Raw genomic sequence first — 16,910 nt, forward strand, 5'->3', positions numbered from 1 at the left:
ATATCTCTCAAGCTTGCAACTCTCCCTGCTTTATCTTTTATTAGGAAGTTCTTTTCGGCAGTCATCTTCTCTTTTATTTTAAAATTCTTTAAAGTATGCTGCCTGTCCAGGATGATCTACAAACTGAGTTTGCAACGCTTATTCTCAGGAAGTCATTTATTTTTATCTTAAGTTTCCTTTTAGGTAATTTGACTCTTCTTAAGGCTGCTACCCCTTGGCATAATAATGTCTTGGCTATGAGTACATGTCTGAACAGCTTGCTTTCTTTCTTATTTCTTTTTTTTTTTTTTTAACATCTATTTATTTCTGAGAGAGAGACAGAGGCAGAGCACGAGCCGTGAGGGGCAAAGAGAGAGAGGAAGACACAGAATCCGAAGCAGGCTCCAGGCTCTGAGCTGTCAGCACAGAGCCCAATGTGGGGCTCAAACTCACAAACCATGAGATCATGACCTGAGCCACAGCCGGACACTTAATTAACTGAGCTACCCAGGTGCCCCTGAACAGCTTGATTTCTGAAATAAAGATTGGCACACTTTGCATCACGGTGATTATGTAAAATTTGAAATAAAAATATAAAATTTGAAATAAACATGAAGCCATAAATCATAAATATATACCATACACAAAGTTGCATTTTTTTCAAAAATGTTAATTAAATAATATGCTATTAAGGAAAGATTTTAAGAAAATACACATAGGATGTTTTCTCATTCAAAAAGACATTGTAATGAATATAATTGGCGAATCACTATGTTATACACCTGAAACTAAAACTGTATGTCAACAACAATTAAAATTATATCAATTGATTGAGTCAGTCAGTATCTGCCGAGCAAGTCTCTGTACTACAGAAGGGTACTACATGAAATAGAGGAAACATGGGTTGCCTTTTCAGTGAACTGAATGTCTGTTAAGCCTCAGACTTTGGCTTGTGTCATGATCTCGTGGTCCATGAGTTCAAGCCCCAGGTGGGGCTCTGTGCTGATAGCTCAGAGCCTGGAGCCTGCTTCAGATTCTGTGTCTCCCTCTCTCTATGCCCCTCCCCCCACTCATGTTGTGTTTCTGTCTTTCAAAAATAAATAAATGTTAAAAAAATACATTTTTAAAAATGTTGCAAGTTTAAAGGAAATATGCTATAGGAATTTTTTGTTGTTTTCACTTCCCTATTAAAAACATTCTCTCTTATTGACCAGGTACTAAACTTAACCTGCTTTTTTGATAACACCTTTCTAAGGCTTTTATACCGCTGATGATAAAATCCCAAAACAAGGCTTACTTTCTGAGAAAGAAACATTTACTATGAGAAATGAATTATATTGTTCTGGCGGAACAATATTTTATGACTCTTTAATATAATGAAGTAACCTTTTCATTGTAAGAATCTTGAACTGAATAGTATAAGCCATTTGGTATCAAATGCAATATTTGGTGCCATTGGTTTATATAGACTATAAAATGCTTAGAGTTACCATTTAACCATTGACATCATTACTCAGATCTTCAAAATAAGAACAGAGGTTTTTGACATACTAATTGTTACCAGGTTCCAGTTCAACCTCATGAAGGAAAAGGAATGTTCTGATGTAAATCATTGATTGAGAAGTAGAAGCAAAAATAACTATTTTTCATTTAACTATTTGGCCTGGAATTTCTAGCTTTATTTTTCAGCTAGTTTATCTAGTTGGTGTTACATTAATGTGGACATAAGATTATTTCTTATTGGAAGAGTAAGATAATTGGTGGGCAGAGCTCAGAATATATCTTCAAAGTTCAAACATTAACTGCTACCATTTATTACTATACTGTATCACAAGGCTTTACTGCTCCTTTTGGAAAGACAAATATTTAGATGTCTAACACAATATCATTGAGAATTACATGAGTTATACAGAATTATGTCAGAATTCTGAGAGATTATAGAGGAAATACCAAATCTAATTTGGGGGAATCACTGACCATTTTTCAGAGGAAATGGTATTTAAGGTAGAACTAAAACAACAGGCTGATTGTGATAGAAGAGGAGAGAACTTGTGTTCTATGTGTGGTAACTCTCAAATTCTTTTCTACACTTTACAATTTTTTTCATCATCATTTTCCTATATTTATAATACTTTAGATGAACTGTTTTCATGCACATTAAAACATTTAACATGAATAGTATTGTGGACATTAGATAATGATATTTTTAATATCTGACACTTAATTTGCTTTCCTTAAGTATGATGGAAAGTGACACTACTGAAACACGTAAGGTGACTCCAAGTGCAGTACTTTTTTTTTTGAATGTATACACGCATTACATCTTCTTTATCCATTCATTTATTGATGGACACTAGGCTGGAAGCATCATTTGGCATTTGTAAATATTGCTTCATTAAACAGGGGGCATATGTATATCTTTTCAAATTAGTATTTTTATATTCTTTGGGTAAATACCCAGTAGTACAATTACTGGATCATAGGGGAGTTCCATTTTTAACTTTTTGAGGAAGCTTCCTACTGTTTTCTACAGTGAATGCACCGATTTGCATTCATATTGGTGGTGGCCTAGAGTTGCTTTTTTCCACATCCTTGCCAACACTTCTTGTTTCTTGTGTGTTTGATCTTAGCCTTTCTGATGCATGTGAGGTAATATCTCGTTATAGTTTTGATTTGTATTTTCCTAATAATGAATAACGTTGAACATCTTTTCATGTGTCTGTTGGGCGTCTGGATATTTTCTTTGGAGAAATGTCTTTTCTAGTCTTCTTTCCATTTAAAGTGGATTATTTGTTTCTTTGGGTGTTGAGTTGTAGAAGTTCTATATGTATTTTAGATATTAACCCTTTTATCGAATATGTCATTTGCCAATGTTTTCTCCCACTCAGTAGGGTGCCTTTTGGTTTTGTTGACTGCTTCCTCTGCTGTGCAGAAGCTTTTTATATTTAGTCCCAGTAATTTATTTTTGCTTTTGTTTCCCTTACCTCAGGATACTTATCTAGAAAAATGTTGTTATGGCCTATGTCAGAGAAATTACTGCCTACACTCTCTTGTAGGATTTTTATGATTACAGGCCTTACATTTAGGTCTTCATTTTGAATTTATTTTTGTGTGTGGTGTAAGAAAGTGGTCCAGTTTTATTCTCCTACATGTTGCTGTCCAGTTTTTCCAGCGCCATTTGTTAAGGAGACTTTTCCCCATTAGATATTCTTTCCTACTTTGTTAAAGATTAATTGACCAGGTAATTGTGGGTTTATTCCTGGATTTTCTATTCTTTCTTTTGATCTATTTGTATATTTTTGCATCAGCACCATACCATTTTGATAACCACTGCTTTAGGGTATAACTTGAAATGTGAAATCGTGATACCTCTGGCCTTATTTCTTTTAATTTAATTTTTTAAAATAGTTTATTGTCAAATTGGTTTCCATACAACACCCAGTGCTCTTCCCCACAAGTGCCCTCCTCCATTACCACCACCTCTTTTCCCCCCTCCCCCTTTAACCCTCAGTTCGTTTTCAGTATTCAGTAGTCTCTCAGGTTTTGCATCCCTCTCTCCCCAAATCTCTTTCCCTCTTCCCTTCCCCCTGGTCCTCCATTAGGTTTCTCCTGTTCTCCTGTTAGACCTATGAATGCAAACATATGGTATCTGTCCTTCTCTGCCTGACTTATTTCACTTAGCATGACACCCTCGAGGTCCATCCACTTTGCTACAAATGGCCAGATTTCATTCTTTCTCATTGCCATATAGTACTCCATTGTATAGATAAACCACATCTTCTTGATCCATTCATCAGGTGATGGACATTTAGGCTCTTTCCATGTTTCGGCTATTGTTGAGAGGGCTGCTATGAACATTGGGGTACATGTGCCCCTATGCATCAGCACTTCTGTATCTCTTGGGTAAATCCCTAGCAGTGCTATTGCTGGGTCATAGGGGAGTTCTACTGATAGTTTTTTGAGGAACTTCCACACTGTTTTCCAGAGTGGATGCACCAGTTTACATTCCCACCAACAGTGTTGGAGGGTACCCGTCTCTCCACACCCTCGCCAGCACCTACAGTCTCTTGATTTGTTCATTTTGGCCACTCTGACTGGCCTGAAGTGGTATCTCAGTGTGGTTTTGATTTGTGATGAGTGATGTTGAGCATCGTTTCATGTGCCTGTAGGCCATCTGGATGTCCTCTTTGGAGAAGTGTCTGTTTATGTCTTCTGCCCATTTCTTCACTGGGTTATTTGTTTTTTGGATGTGGAGTTTGGTGAGTTCCTTGTAGATTTTGGATACTAGCCCTTTATCTGATATGTCATTTGCAACTATCTTTCTTCTTCAAGATTGCTTTGGCTCTTTAGAGCCTTTTATGGTTCCATACAAATTTTAGGATATTTGGTCTAGTTCTGTGAAAAATGCTGTTGATATTTTGATAGGGGTTGCGTTATATCTGTAGATTACTTTGGGTAGTGTATACATTTTAACAATATTTGTTCTTCCAGTCCATCAGTATTGTATATCTTTGCCGTCTTCAATTTCTTCCATCAGTGTTTTATTGTTTTCAGAGTACAGCTCTTTTACCTGCTTGGTTAAGTTTATTTCTAAGTATTTTACTATTTTTGGTGGATTTGTAAATGGGATTGTTTTCTTAATTTCATTTTCTGCTGCTTCATTATTAGTGTATATAAATGCAGTAGATTTCTGCACATTGATTTTGTATCCTGTGACTTTACTGAATTAATTTATCAATTTTAGTAGTGTTTTGGTGGAGTTTTACTTTTTCCTTACAATTTGGATGCCTTTTTTTCCTTTTTGTTATCTCATTGCTGTGGCTAGGATTTCCAGTACTGTTATGAATAAGAGTGGTGAGGATGGACATCCTTTTCTTGGTCTTGACCTTAGGGGAAAAGCTCTCAGTTTTTCACCATTGTGTTTGATGTTACCTGTGGGTATTTGTATATGTCCTCTATTAGGCTGAGATACGTTCCTTTTTAGCTTAATTTGTTGAGGGTTTTTATCATGAATGGATGTTGTACTTTGTCAAATGCATTTTCTGCATTTATTGAAATAATAGTTTTATTTTTTCTCTTATTGATGTGATGCATTGCACTGATTGATTTGCAATTATTGTACTATCCTTGCTTCCCAGGAATAAACCTCACTAGATCATGGTGGATGAGTGTTTTTAATGTATTGTTAGATTCAGTTTTGCTAGCATTTTGTTAAGGATTTTTGCATCTATGTTCATTAGAGATATTGGCCTATATGTCTTTCTTTTTTCAGCCTCAAAGAATGAACTTGAAAGTTTTCTTTCCACTTCTATTTTCTAGAATAATTTGAGAAGAATAGGTACTAACTCTTTTTTTTTAATGTTTGGTAGAATTCATCTGTGAAGCCATCTGGTCTTGGACTTTTGTTTATTCAGAGTATTTTAATTACTGACTCAATTTCATTGCTGATAATAGATCTGTTCATATTTTATATTTTTTCCTGATTCAGTTTTTAGAAATTTATATGTTTCTAGGAATTGATATATTTGTTCTAGGTTGTCCTGTTTGATGGCATATAATTTTTCACAGTATTCTCTTACAGCCATTCTTTTTTCTGTGTCAGTATATTTACTATTTCATTTCTAATTTTCTTTATTGGAGTCTCTTTCCCTTTTTTAAGTCTGGCTAAATGTTTATCAGTTTTGATCTTTTCAAAGGAGAGCTTCTGCTTCTGGTTTCATTGATCTGATGTTTTTTAAAAATTTTTATTTCATTCATTTCTGTTTAAATCTTTATTATTTTCTTCTACTGGTGTTAGGTTTTGTTAGTTTTTCTAGCTCCTATAGGTATAGGGTTAGGCTGTTTATTTGAGTCATTTTCTTGTTTTCTTGAGTTAAATGTAAATTGCTAATAATCTTCCCTCTTTGAACAGCTTTTGCTGCCTCTTAAAGATTTAGGACTGTGTTTTCTGTTTTCCTTTGTCTCCATGTATTTTTTGATTTCTTCTTTGATTTCTTGGTTGGCCATTTCATTGTTTGGTAGCATGGTATTTAACCTCTGTGTATTTGTGCTCTTTCCAGATTTTTTCATATGATTGATTTCTAGTTTCATATAGTTGTAGACTGAAAAGATGCACGGTGTAACTGCAGTCTTTTTTAATTTGTTGAGACTTGTTTTCTGGCCTCATATATGATTTATTTTAGAGAATCTTCCGTGTGCACTTGAAGGAAATGTGTATTCTGCTCTTGGAAGGTGGAAATTTGTTAATATATCTATTAAATTTATCTGATTCAGTGTGTCATTCAGAATCACTTTTTTCTTGTTGATTCTCTATTTGGATGATCTGTCCATTACTGTAAGTGGGGTATTAAAGTCCCCTACTATTACTATTTTACTATGGATTATTTTCTTCAAGTTTGTTATTAACTGCTTTATGTATTTCCATGTTAGGTGTATAAATATTTAGTATTGTTATATGTTCTTCTTGGTATGCTCCATTATGACTATATAGTGTCCTTTGTTTTTTATTTTAGCCTTTGTTTTAAGGTCTGTTTTGTCCTATATAAATATTGCTGTGCTGGCTTTCTTTTCACATCCAGTTGTATGATAAATGCTTTTCATACCCTTCACTTTCAGTCTATGGGTTTTTGGGTCTGAAATTAGTCTCTTGGAGACAGCATGTAGATGGGTCTTGTTTTTTTAGTCTATTCCCACAGTCTATGTTTTTTGAGGGAGTCATTAGTCTATTTACAATCAAAATAATTATGTATGTATTATCATTTTGTTACTTTTTTATGTTTGTTTTTGTAGTTCTTCTTTGTTCCTTTCTTCCTTGCTCTCTCATGATTAGTTGGATTTTTCTTTGGTTGTATACTTGGGTTTCTTCCTGTATATTGTTTGTATATCTGTTACGGGGTTTTGATTTGTGATTACTAGTAGGTTTGTATATAAGGTCTTCTGCATATAGCAGTCCATATTAAGTTGATGGTCACTTAAGTTTGAGCCCTGGCTTTATGTCTGTTGCATTTTAGGTGTTTGGTGTCATATTTGATACTCTTATTTTGTGAGTTCCTTGACTAATTTTTACAGGTATATTTATTTTTACTGCTTTTGTGTTTCCTTCTACTTCTAGTTTTACTGAGTTCTTTCCTTTCTACACAGAGCATCCCCTTTAACATTTCTTGTAGGACTGGTTTAGTGGTAAGGAATTCCTTATCTTTTCTTTGGGAAGCTCTATTTCTCCTTCTGTTCTGAATGAAAGCCAGGCTAAATTTCAGCACTTAGGATATATCATGCCATTCCCTTGTGGCCTGTAGTTTCTGCTGAAAAATCAGCAGATAGCCTTATGGGATATCCCTGGTACATAACTGTTTTCGTTTCTCTTGCTGCTTTTAAAATTCCTTATCACTAGTTTTTACTGTATGGAATACTGTATGTCTTGGTGTTGTTTTCCTTGTGTTTATTTTGTTGGGGATTCTCTGTGCAACCTTGGTCTGGATTTCTGTTTCTCCATATTTGGGATATTTTTAACTATTATTTTTTCAAATACGTTTCTGCCCTCTTTTTTTCTCTCTTCTCCTAAGGAATTTCATTACTGTGAACGTTAGTACACTTGTTCTCCTTTTTGCTTTGGTCTCTTGCTGTGATTTTGTCCTGTTCTTTCATTTTGGACATACTCTTTTGTTTCCTCATTTTGTCTAACTCTCTGTGTCTGTTTCTTTGTATTAGGAAAGTCAACCATATCTCTTACTCTTGGAGTAATGGCCTTATGATGAATAGGTCCTGTAGTACCTGCAGTGCAGCGTTCCCTGCTCACCAGAAGCTCAGGTTTCCAGGGTGTTTCCTACATAATGTCTCTTACATAACATACAGGATGTCGTATATATCCTGCTTTTGTGACTGAGCCACTTATTCCTTCAGTGCGGTTGTCTGCAGTGGCTTTCTTCTGCCTATTGTGGGCAGTTATTTGGTCCATGTGGTGTTAGGCTGGGGCCACATGGGCTTGAGTCATTTCAGGCATTTGCCCATCATGCAGAAGCACCAAATTGCAGGGCTCTTTCCCTGTCTTGTCCCCTAAGAAGCTTTCATTGGTGGGCAGGACCTGAAATCTGACCAGTTGTCTGCCCTCAGCCCACTGCTAAGAACTGGTATGTGTGGTTATCTTTCCCAGTTTCTCAAGTAGTTATTTTCAAGTGGAGCTGTCCCCTGCCAGGGCTGCTTGCACCTTGCTAGGCCTGTGGTACCACCCTGGGATGGGCTCTGTCCACGAGGGTCCCAGAGGGGTAGGTCTGCAAGGTCTGGAGGAGGGAGAGAACTGAATGGTTAGCAAGTTAGGTGGTAAGTGTGGTACCACTCTGGTTCCTCTAGGTGACCATGTGTTTATGTTGGAGGTTCAGGGAGGTGGGGGAAGGGGATGATGCCTGTCAGCTTCTTTGTTCCTGAACGACTCTTCTAGGAATCTCTGTTGCTCAGGGACAGGCTCTGAGATAAGTAAACTACTCTTCCTCCTATATGCCCCAGACACTTTTAAGAGGGCTGTTTCTGTGCTGTCTCTGCGGGGTGTTGGTTGTGCTGTCTCTTTAAAGGTGGGGGGGGGGTGTTTCAGCTTCCTCTTGTCCTTCAGGCTCTCCCAAGGCCCAATGTGCTGATTCTTAAAGTTCCAGGTTTTAAGTCCCACTCTGGTTTTCAAAGCCAAACGTTAAAGGGATTTGTCTTGCCGATGTGTACTCCCCTGAGTGAAGGTCTATTTCTCTCTTCTCTAAGCCTGCAGGGTCCCTGTCTCCTGTGGACTCCTGACCATGTTTCTTTCTTCCCATTTCTGTTCTCTTGAAAGCAGCCTCTTCTTTATGTGTAGTTGTATAGTTTTTACTGTCAACTTTTGGGTTGTTTTCTGGGTTAATTACACTGATGTGAATGTTATGTAGTTGTACTCGTTAGGTGGAGGTGAGCTTAGGGTCCTCCTCTGCCATCTTCCCAGATGTCCAGTGCAGTACATTTTTCATGATGGAGAAATGAAGGACTAATATTGCACCAGGTTGGATAGTACATATGTAAGAACTGATTGTTGATATTATTTTAACCAATAAATTTTGTGTCTCAAAAATACCTTATTTATTGTTGCAAATAGTACCTTATTTATCTATTGTTGGAAACAGGAAGTATAATAGATATCAGACTGCTATGTTAAATGTAGGTTTTTTAAATAGCTCCAGTGAGAATGAACACATCTGATGATTTCTAAACAACTGGTGGTACCATCATCCTTGAATAAAAATATGATATAATTAGTATGTATTTGCTGGAACTAGATGTTACCATGACACAGGATCGGAAAACAGAAGAGATGCCATAGCATAGCTGTTAAAAGCATGGACTTTGGAGTCAGACTTCCTCAATTCACATCCTTTTGTTGTGATTTACCAGCTGGGTGACATGGAATAAGTTACTTAACCTCTGTATGATCAGTTTTCTTATCCTAAAATGGTGAAAATAAGAATCTAAATAATAGTGTGCTGTTTCTCATGGGGTGGCTATAACCAAGTAGTAGTAGTAGTAGTAGTATTACAGCAAGACCTGGCATGTAGCAGGTGTTACAGAGGTTTTGGTTAAATAAACTATATATCAAGATTGGCAGAATTATAGGAAATTCTCATATCCTATGTGTGAAATATACATAACTACAGAAATAAAAGCCCTTTTTTAAAGCTGTCTTCCTCATATCTTTTAGGAAATACATATTAAATATAGTGTATCCAAAACAGTGTGATTTTTTTTAACTCCAATAGCCAGATTTTGATGTTTAATAAGAATTTTTAACTGCTTATGGTTTTCATAGCTTTTTGAATCACATATAAATTTCAGGGCCTCCTTTAATATTTTTTATTATTAGGTCATTATATCAGAGTATATTTACAGTAAATATATGGCTTTTTGGTTAGTAATGACTTGAAATATTGCTTCACAGTCATGTAGATAGTGTCCAAACTGTTTGATAATGTTAGGTGGATTTATTGAAGTTGTCATAATGGTGTTTATATGAAACTAATATTCTATATTAGCTCTTTAAAATTTGACCTTAGAAATTGCTTTGGGAACCTTTGGTATTCATTGTTCAGAGTTTAAAATTTTGACTGCATCTAAAAATTTATTTCTAGAGAATTTATTTCTTAAAGATGTTTTAGGTGTACAGTGAAATTGAGGAGAAGGTACAGAGATTTCTCGTGTATCCCCCTTCCCCTCACATGGATAGACTCCCCCCACCCCTGTTATCAACATCCTCTACCAAAGTGTTACATTGTTATAATTGATGAGCTTATCACCCAAAGCCCATAGTTTACATTAGGGTTTCACTCCTGGTATTGTACATTCTGTGGGTTTGGACAAATTTATATTGGCCTGCATCTACCATTGTAGTACAAAAGTAGATTTATTACTCTCTCCTCCTTAACTCCTAGTAAATAACTACTGGTCTTTTTACTGTTTCCATAGTTTTGCCTTTTCCAGAATGTTGTATAGTTCGAATTAGTATGTAGCTTTTTCAGATTGGCTTCTTTCACTTAGTAATATACATTTAAATTTCTTCCATGTGTTTTCATGGCCACAGTTTATCGATTCACCTACTGAAGGACATATTAGTCCTTCCAAATTTTGGCACTTATGAATAAAATTTCTATAAATTTCTGTGTGCAGGTTTTGTATGATTAGTCTAGATTTAAGTCAGTTATTTAAATTGGCAGAATTCTGTGGTCACTTCAGCAGCACATATACTAAATTGGCAGAATTCTGCCGTAGGTTTAGGCAACCATTTTTTTCTCATAACTATTAATGTACAAAAGAAAACGATGTAATCCAAGTGAAAGCAAATTATTGTGTCTTGAATTAAGAAAATTATAACAGGTAACTCATTGTTGTAAAACAATACTGAAATATACAGAATAAAGTGTTAAATACCTCTTCGCTCTCAACCCTCATCAATTCCATTTTACTCTCCTCAGAGGTAACACCTCTGTCGTGGATTTGCTTTGTACTCTTATATAACTTTTTCTGTGTATGGTATAGGTAAATCGCACTCAAACTTACACATTGTTTTTAAAAACATATTTGAATTATACTACAACATATGTATTTTCTCATTTCACAAGATATCAAAAATCTGATTTTGTCATTCTTTAACTGTTACTCATTTTAAGTGAACGAATTAGAATCTTCATTGCAGGTTTTCCAAAGTTAATTTAACCATTTTATTTTGATGGACAGATAAATTGCTTAGCATTTTACTTCTCCATCTCTCCTCCCTTCTGACCTCTTTTCTTTTTTAACTATTTCAACTAATACTGCTGAATTCTTTATAAGTTGTTTATATGCATGCACTCTCACATGTTATACTATCTCTGTAGCATAGACTTTTAGAAATGGGATTATTTTGTAGAAAAATAGTGCGTGTTTAAATTTTGATAGCTACAAATTGTCATCTCTTGCAATTCTACTAAATAGACCATACTTAATTTTATTCCCAGCATATGAAAAATTCTCACAAGAGCCTTCAACGACAACTTTTATAAATATGCAAATTGATGCTTTAAAATGTTGCCAATGGGACCACTGAAAAAGATATCTGATTTTTATCATGAGTTTTGTTTCTTGGCAAGGATGAACACTCTTATTAAGTTTTTTGGCCATATTATATTTTTCTCTAAATTGCTTGTTTATATTCTTTTCCTTTTTTTTATAGTTGTTGAGCTGTTTGTAACCTTGATATCTTCATTTGAACTAATGGAAACTACAACCTGATAGGTCTAAAAACCTAAGGTTTTTTTTCCCCCTCAGTTCTCTTTCTCCTACAGCTCCATTCTTCCATCTGGTGAGACCTAAAACCTTGGAATCATTCTTCCTTCACTTTTCTCTCTCACTGTCTTTGTAGTCCATCAGTAAGGCCTGTAGGCTTTATCTTGTTAAGTGGATACAGAATTTCATCAACTTCTTACTACCTGCATTACCATCACCATCTTTCACATATTGTCTCCCTGTTTTAATACTTGTACCTCATTTTCTCCACAGTAGCCAGAGAAATTCTCCTTAAATATTTCAGGTAATTTCATGACTGTATTTAGACTCCATGATCATGTCCTAGCTTTTCCAAAGCAAAAGCAAACCTTCTTACCATGGCCTATATAAGCTCTGTATGACTGGTCCTTATTTATAGCTCTGACCCATTTCCTGCTTCTCTCACTCTTTACTTTGTTGTAGCCATTATTGGTTCTATATTTTTTTCTTGAAAATCCTAAATACACATCTAATTCAGGACTTTCGCATTATTGTTTTATCTGCCTAGAATACTCTGCTCCCAGATCTCTCTCTGAATCTCTCCCAAACTTTTATTTTAAATAAACATTCTTTGAACTTATAATATGCATAATGTGGTAGACTATGGGTTTATAAATATGAAGAAAAAGGGTCTTTCCTCCATGCCTTTAAGATATTATTAATCTAAGGGGCACCTGGGTGGCTCAGTTGGATGAGTACCCGACTTGGGCTTAGGTCATGATTTCATGGTTTGTGAGCCCTGTGTTGGGCTCTGTGCTGACAACTCAGAGCCTAGAGCTTGTTTTGGATTCTATGTCTCCCTCTCTCTCTGCCCCTACTCTGTGCTCTCTCTCAAAAATAAACATTAAAAAAAATTTTTAAATAGTTTTTATTAATCTAGTATAAATTCAGATGAGCCAAGTTGGGAAGATAAGGAAAGTAGGAGTTGAGATACCCAGCTGTCGTTCGCATAGTGGTGATATGGCATTTGGAGAGCATTTTAGGACCATCAAACTTAATTTAATCCAAGTCTTAAAAAGCAAGATCTTATTTATTTATTTATTTTATGCTTCGTAAGTACCTGAAGTGGTACATACAAATTAATGTTTGCACTAAAATGCAATGTATCAAATACATATGGATCTGTTTAGAAATAATATATGTTGCTATAAATTATTACATTAAGAGTAATTTCTAAAATTTTGCATTAAAATTGTTGAAATTTTCTGATTTCTGTAATTTAGATGGACAAAAATTTTAATAACATTCTATTCAGAGTGGAATATCACAGGTTTTTGTCTTACTATAGAAATCTGCCTTTTATGTAAGCACATACGTTTTTGGTTACTTTCAAAATCAGTTTTTAAAGTTGGGGCAATAAAAATATGGGGTACATGGGTGGTCCATCACTTAAGTGTCTGACTTTTGATTTTGGCCCAGGTCATGATCTCAGGGTTCTTGGGATCAAGTGAAGAGCTGAGCCTACTTAAGATTCTCTCTCCCTGCCCCTGCCCCTCCCTGCTTGCTTGCAGTGCCTGCATGTGCTTTCTCTCTCAAAATAAATAAATAAACATTTTTAAAAAAAGTTGAGAGAGTCTATGGATAAGGTTTTATTATCAGGAGAATTCAAATATGGAAGACCTGTTTCTTTTCTATTTTGGATGAATGAAATGCTTTGTTGTTGAATTTCCTTTTTTGTTTTCAAGTAAAGTTTTTATTAAGGTATTTTTATACTCAGAAATGGGTAAATTGTTAGGTTACAACTTAATTTTGGAAAGTGTATATATCCATGTGCTTAGTGAATAGAACATTATAACATGCCACCGCCCTATCCCCAATCCCCAACAGGAGTAACCAGCACTCCCCAGATGTCTAACAGATAAGTTTGCTTATGTTTTAATAGTTGCAAGAATCAGTAATTCTATAATGTAAAGTGATCTGATACGATATTTTGTAATCTCATTCAGAACTATTAAGCAAAGAAATAAATAATCTTGGAAGTATTTTCTATTTTGTGAAACAGTAAAGTACACGTGTGTTAAATAAGTGTTCTTATACTTAGAATCTCGACCACTGTCAGTGCCTGTGAAAGCCATGCTGAATATATCTGAAGGCTGTAGAAGTCCTGAAGAAAGAATGAAAGAATTTATTGGAGTAGTATGGAATGCAGTAAAGAGTCTCACACTGCAGGTAAAATAAAAGAAATGTCATGGCTTTAATTTCTATGATCCTTTTTAATTTTTAGCACCTTTGATATTGGTAAAAAAATAATCTCACTGGAAACACTTAATACTGGTAAAAAATAATCTCACTTGTAACACTTGTGTATACCATCTCATTTCTGTAACTTAGATGAAAACTATTGGTGCACTTTACAGAGTATTAACAAAATTATATGAAATACATATACGCTGTTCTTGGCAAAGTTACAAAAATCCACAAATTTTGAGATGTTTCTCAGATTACAAAAATTCATGTACCGTTTCTTTATTTTAAATGTTATTTAAAAGATTCTAAATGTTCAGTATATAGATCAGAAAATGCTAGACTATAGGCCAAGTTGGACAGTGGTCCTGAGATACCTACGATAAAGTCAGCATGGCTTAGTGACTAATGGCTTTGGAGACTGAAAAGAAGGAGGCTGAGTGGTCTTCCACATTCCAGTTTTGACATTCGGGTTCATAGTGATGCCATGAAATGGTAAAAGAAGCAGTTTTGCAGAATCAGGGACAAACAGGGAGTTTATGCATGCATTTGAAATACCTGTGAATCCAGTGCTGTGAAATTCCTATGGATCCAGGCTTCTCTTGGACAGTAGGGTATTCATATCTGGAGGTTAAGGAAGAGATTTCACAGTAGAGATATATATTGGAAGTCATCTATAGATGGTTAAAATCAGGAGAATTGTTCATTCAAAAAATAGATAAAGTTTAAAGAGCAGTGGGCCAAGGGGATGCCATTTCTGAGGTAGACCGTGGAAGAGGAAGTGTCCTGGTAGGAAATCGTAGTAGAAAGATCAGAAATATAGGTGGAAAAGTCAGACATTCATGGAAGGTAAGGGTGTGCAGAATTTCAAGGAGCCAGTAGTTAGCAGTATCAAATTCTGGATCTTAACTATGGACTTTATTTTGCTTATCTGCAATATGAAAAGCTTAAATTAAATAATGGTTAAGGTTATTTCCAATTTTGACATTCTGGATTATTTTGCTTGTTTTAAAATGTTGCCTTCATTAGCTTTGTCACCACACCAGCAATACACTGAATCTTAGATGTCATTATTATTTGTAAGTGGAGATACTGATGTTCCTCATTTTATTCTTTTAAAAAATGTTTAATTACGGTAAGATACACCTAACATAAAATTTGCTGTGTTAAGTATTTTTATGTCTGCAGTTTAGACTGATGTTCCTCATTTGACTAAGCTTATTGAGTATAAATTGACATAAAATTACAGGAGTACTAGTGATTATATCTTTGTATAGCTTATTTTGAATATGACCCAGGTTCTTGCTTCCTTCATTCCTAGTCTCAGTCCTGTATTATACATGCTGTATATTTAGAATTTCCAGATGTTAATATGTTCTGGAAAAGTTTAAAGATAAAACTTGATTCTGATTAAATGATTAAAATCTAGGCCCTAAAATTCTGAGTTTTTAAAAAGTAGTGTCCATTTTCCAAAATGTTTTATGACCCAAAATATAAAACAGAAAACTCTGAAGTTGTCATCAGATAAAACAGAACATCATAACTTGAATCCATCAAAGGATTATTCTTAGTGGAAGTTTGAGCAAGTAAATGTGTTTGGAATCAGAATTTCTGGAAAATTTATTTTGGGGCCAAAGTTGATATTTACTAAGCCCATGTTCTTTTTTTCTTATAATAGAGTTATATTACATTAAGATATAAACAATATTCTCTCTAACCTATTTGCTTTTCAGTGGGAAAAGTAACTTCCACATTTCATCCTAATGGATTATGTTATAGTACTATATGTAGGCTTGAACAATTTTTTAAAATAGGAACTTAAAGGGCCTTTTTCACAAAAGATTATCACAAACTCAGTTCTTTGCAATTTTTCTCTATCGGATAATCAGTAAAGATCCTATCTATTCTACTTCAAAACCTACATTTTTATTCCAGAGCACATAATTGGCAGTGGCATGCAGTTGACAAACTAGAAATACTCTGGCCTGGAATTCACTAATGAAGGAGTACATTTGCCTTGGTTTTTGCCAAACTCAGTTTTCTTGTCTTTAACATGGAAGATCATGTTTCTGTTACATGGCATTTTCTAGATGCCACTCTGAAGCTTTCAGAGTGGACTGTGTAATATAGTGGACTGTTTATTTTCCATTCCACATTCCTTGGTTTCGATGTGTCAAAGTGTCTCAAGTGCCGTAAGCTAGTTAAGCTAGACCAATTGAATTCTCTTCTCCAGGATGTTATTTACTGAGTATGATCAATGATGTAGTAATCATATTGCATGATATACTTCGCGTCCTTATATCCGCCGCACTTCCTGGCTTGTCTCCATGATCAGATGAGGGTAGGCATTTGAGGCTAGACAGATCAAATTCCAACCACCTTCCTTGTAAAAGTAATTATTTACATTTAAGATTAAAATTTTGTGGAGAATCTTATCTTTCATTATAGGCATTGAGAAAGTGACTGCAATTGCATGGTAATTTGTTAGAAGGAATATGCTCCTTGGCAAATATTTACGTGGAAATGTAGGTTTGTATTAATCTGGAAAAGAAGACAACCAAGGTTCACTTTTGAGGTTTTTAACTTAGGCCCTATATTGGGAATATTAAGATTTCTACTACGTATGAAGGTATCCCAAATATTTTCATACTGTATCGAGAGTTAATAGAATATGAAAATGGTGATTTGGACAGTAATTAATAATCTATTTGTTATAGTGCAAATGAAATACTGCTTATTTTGGTGACCTCTATTTACATAAATAGTTATATGCAACAGTGTCTTTTTTTTAAACTTTTTTTTTAATGTTTTATTTATTTTTGATACAGAGAGAGACAGAGCATGAGAGGGGGAGGGGCAGAGAGAGAAGGAGATACAGAATCTGAAGCAGGCTCCAGGCTCTGAGCTAGCTGTCAGCACAGAGCCTGACGCGGGGCTTGAACCCA

General features: G+C 35.0%; 1 protein-coding gene across 8 annotated transcripts in view; it reads left to right on the plus strand.

Moving 5' to 3' along the window:
* VPS13B (vacuolar protein sorting 13 homolog B) overlaps positions 1–16,910 on the plus strand; it is a 740,094-nt gene that overhangs the window by 334,070 nt on the left and 389,114 nt on the right. For all 8 annotated transcript variants that reach the window (XM_029923832.1, XM_029923833.1, XM_029923834.1 and 5 more), the window contains one exon: positions 13,823–13,950. In XM_029923832.1, coding sequence (XP_029779692.1) covers positions 13,823–13,950 — 128 coding nt within the window. The remainder of the gene's footprint in view (positions 1–13,822; positions 13,951–16,910) is intronic.

This window comes from Suricata suricatta, chromosome 15 (genome assembly GCF_006229205.1).
Source record: "Suricata suricatta isolate VVHF042 chromosome 15, meerkat_22Aug2017_6uvM2_HiC, whole genome shotgun sequence".
NCBI classification, from domain to species: Eukaryota; Metazoa; Chordata; class Mammalia; order Carnivora; family Herpestidae; genus Suricata; species Suricata suricatta.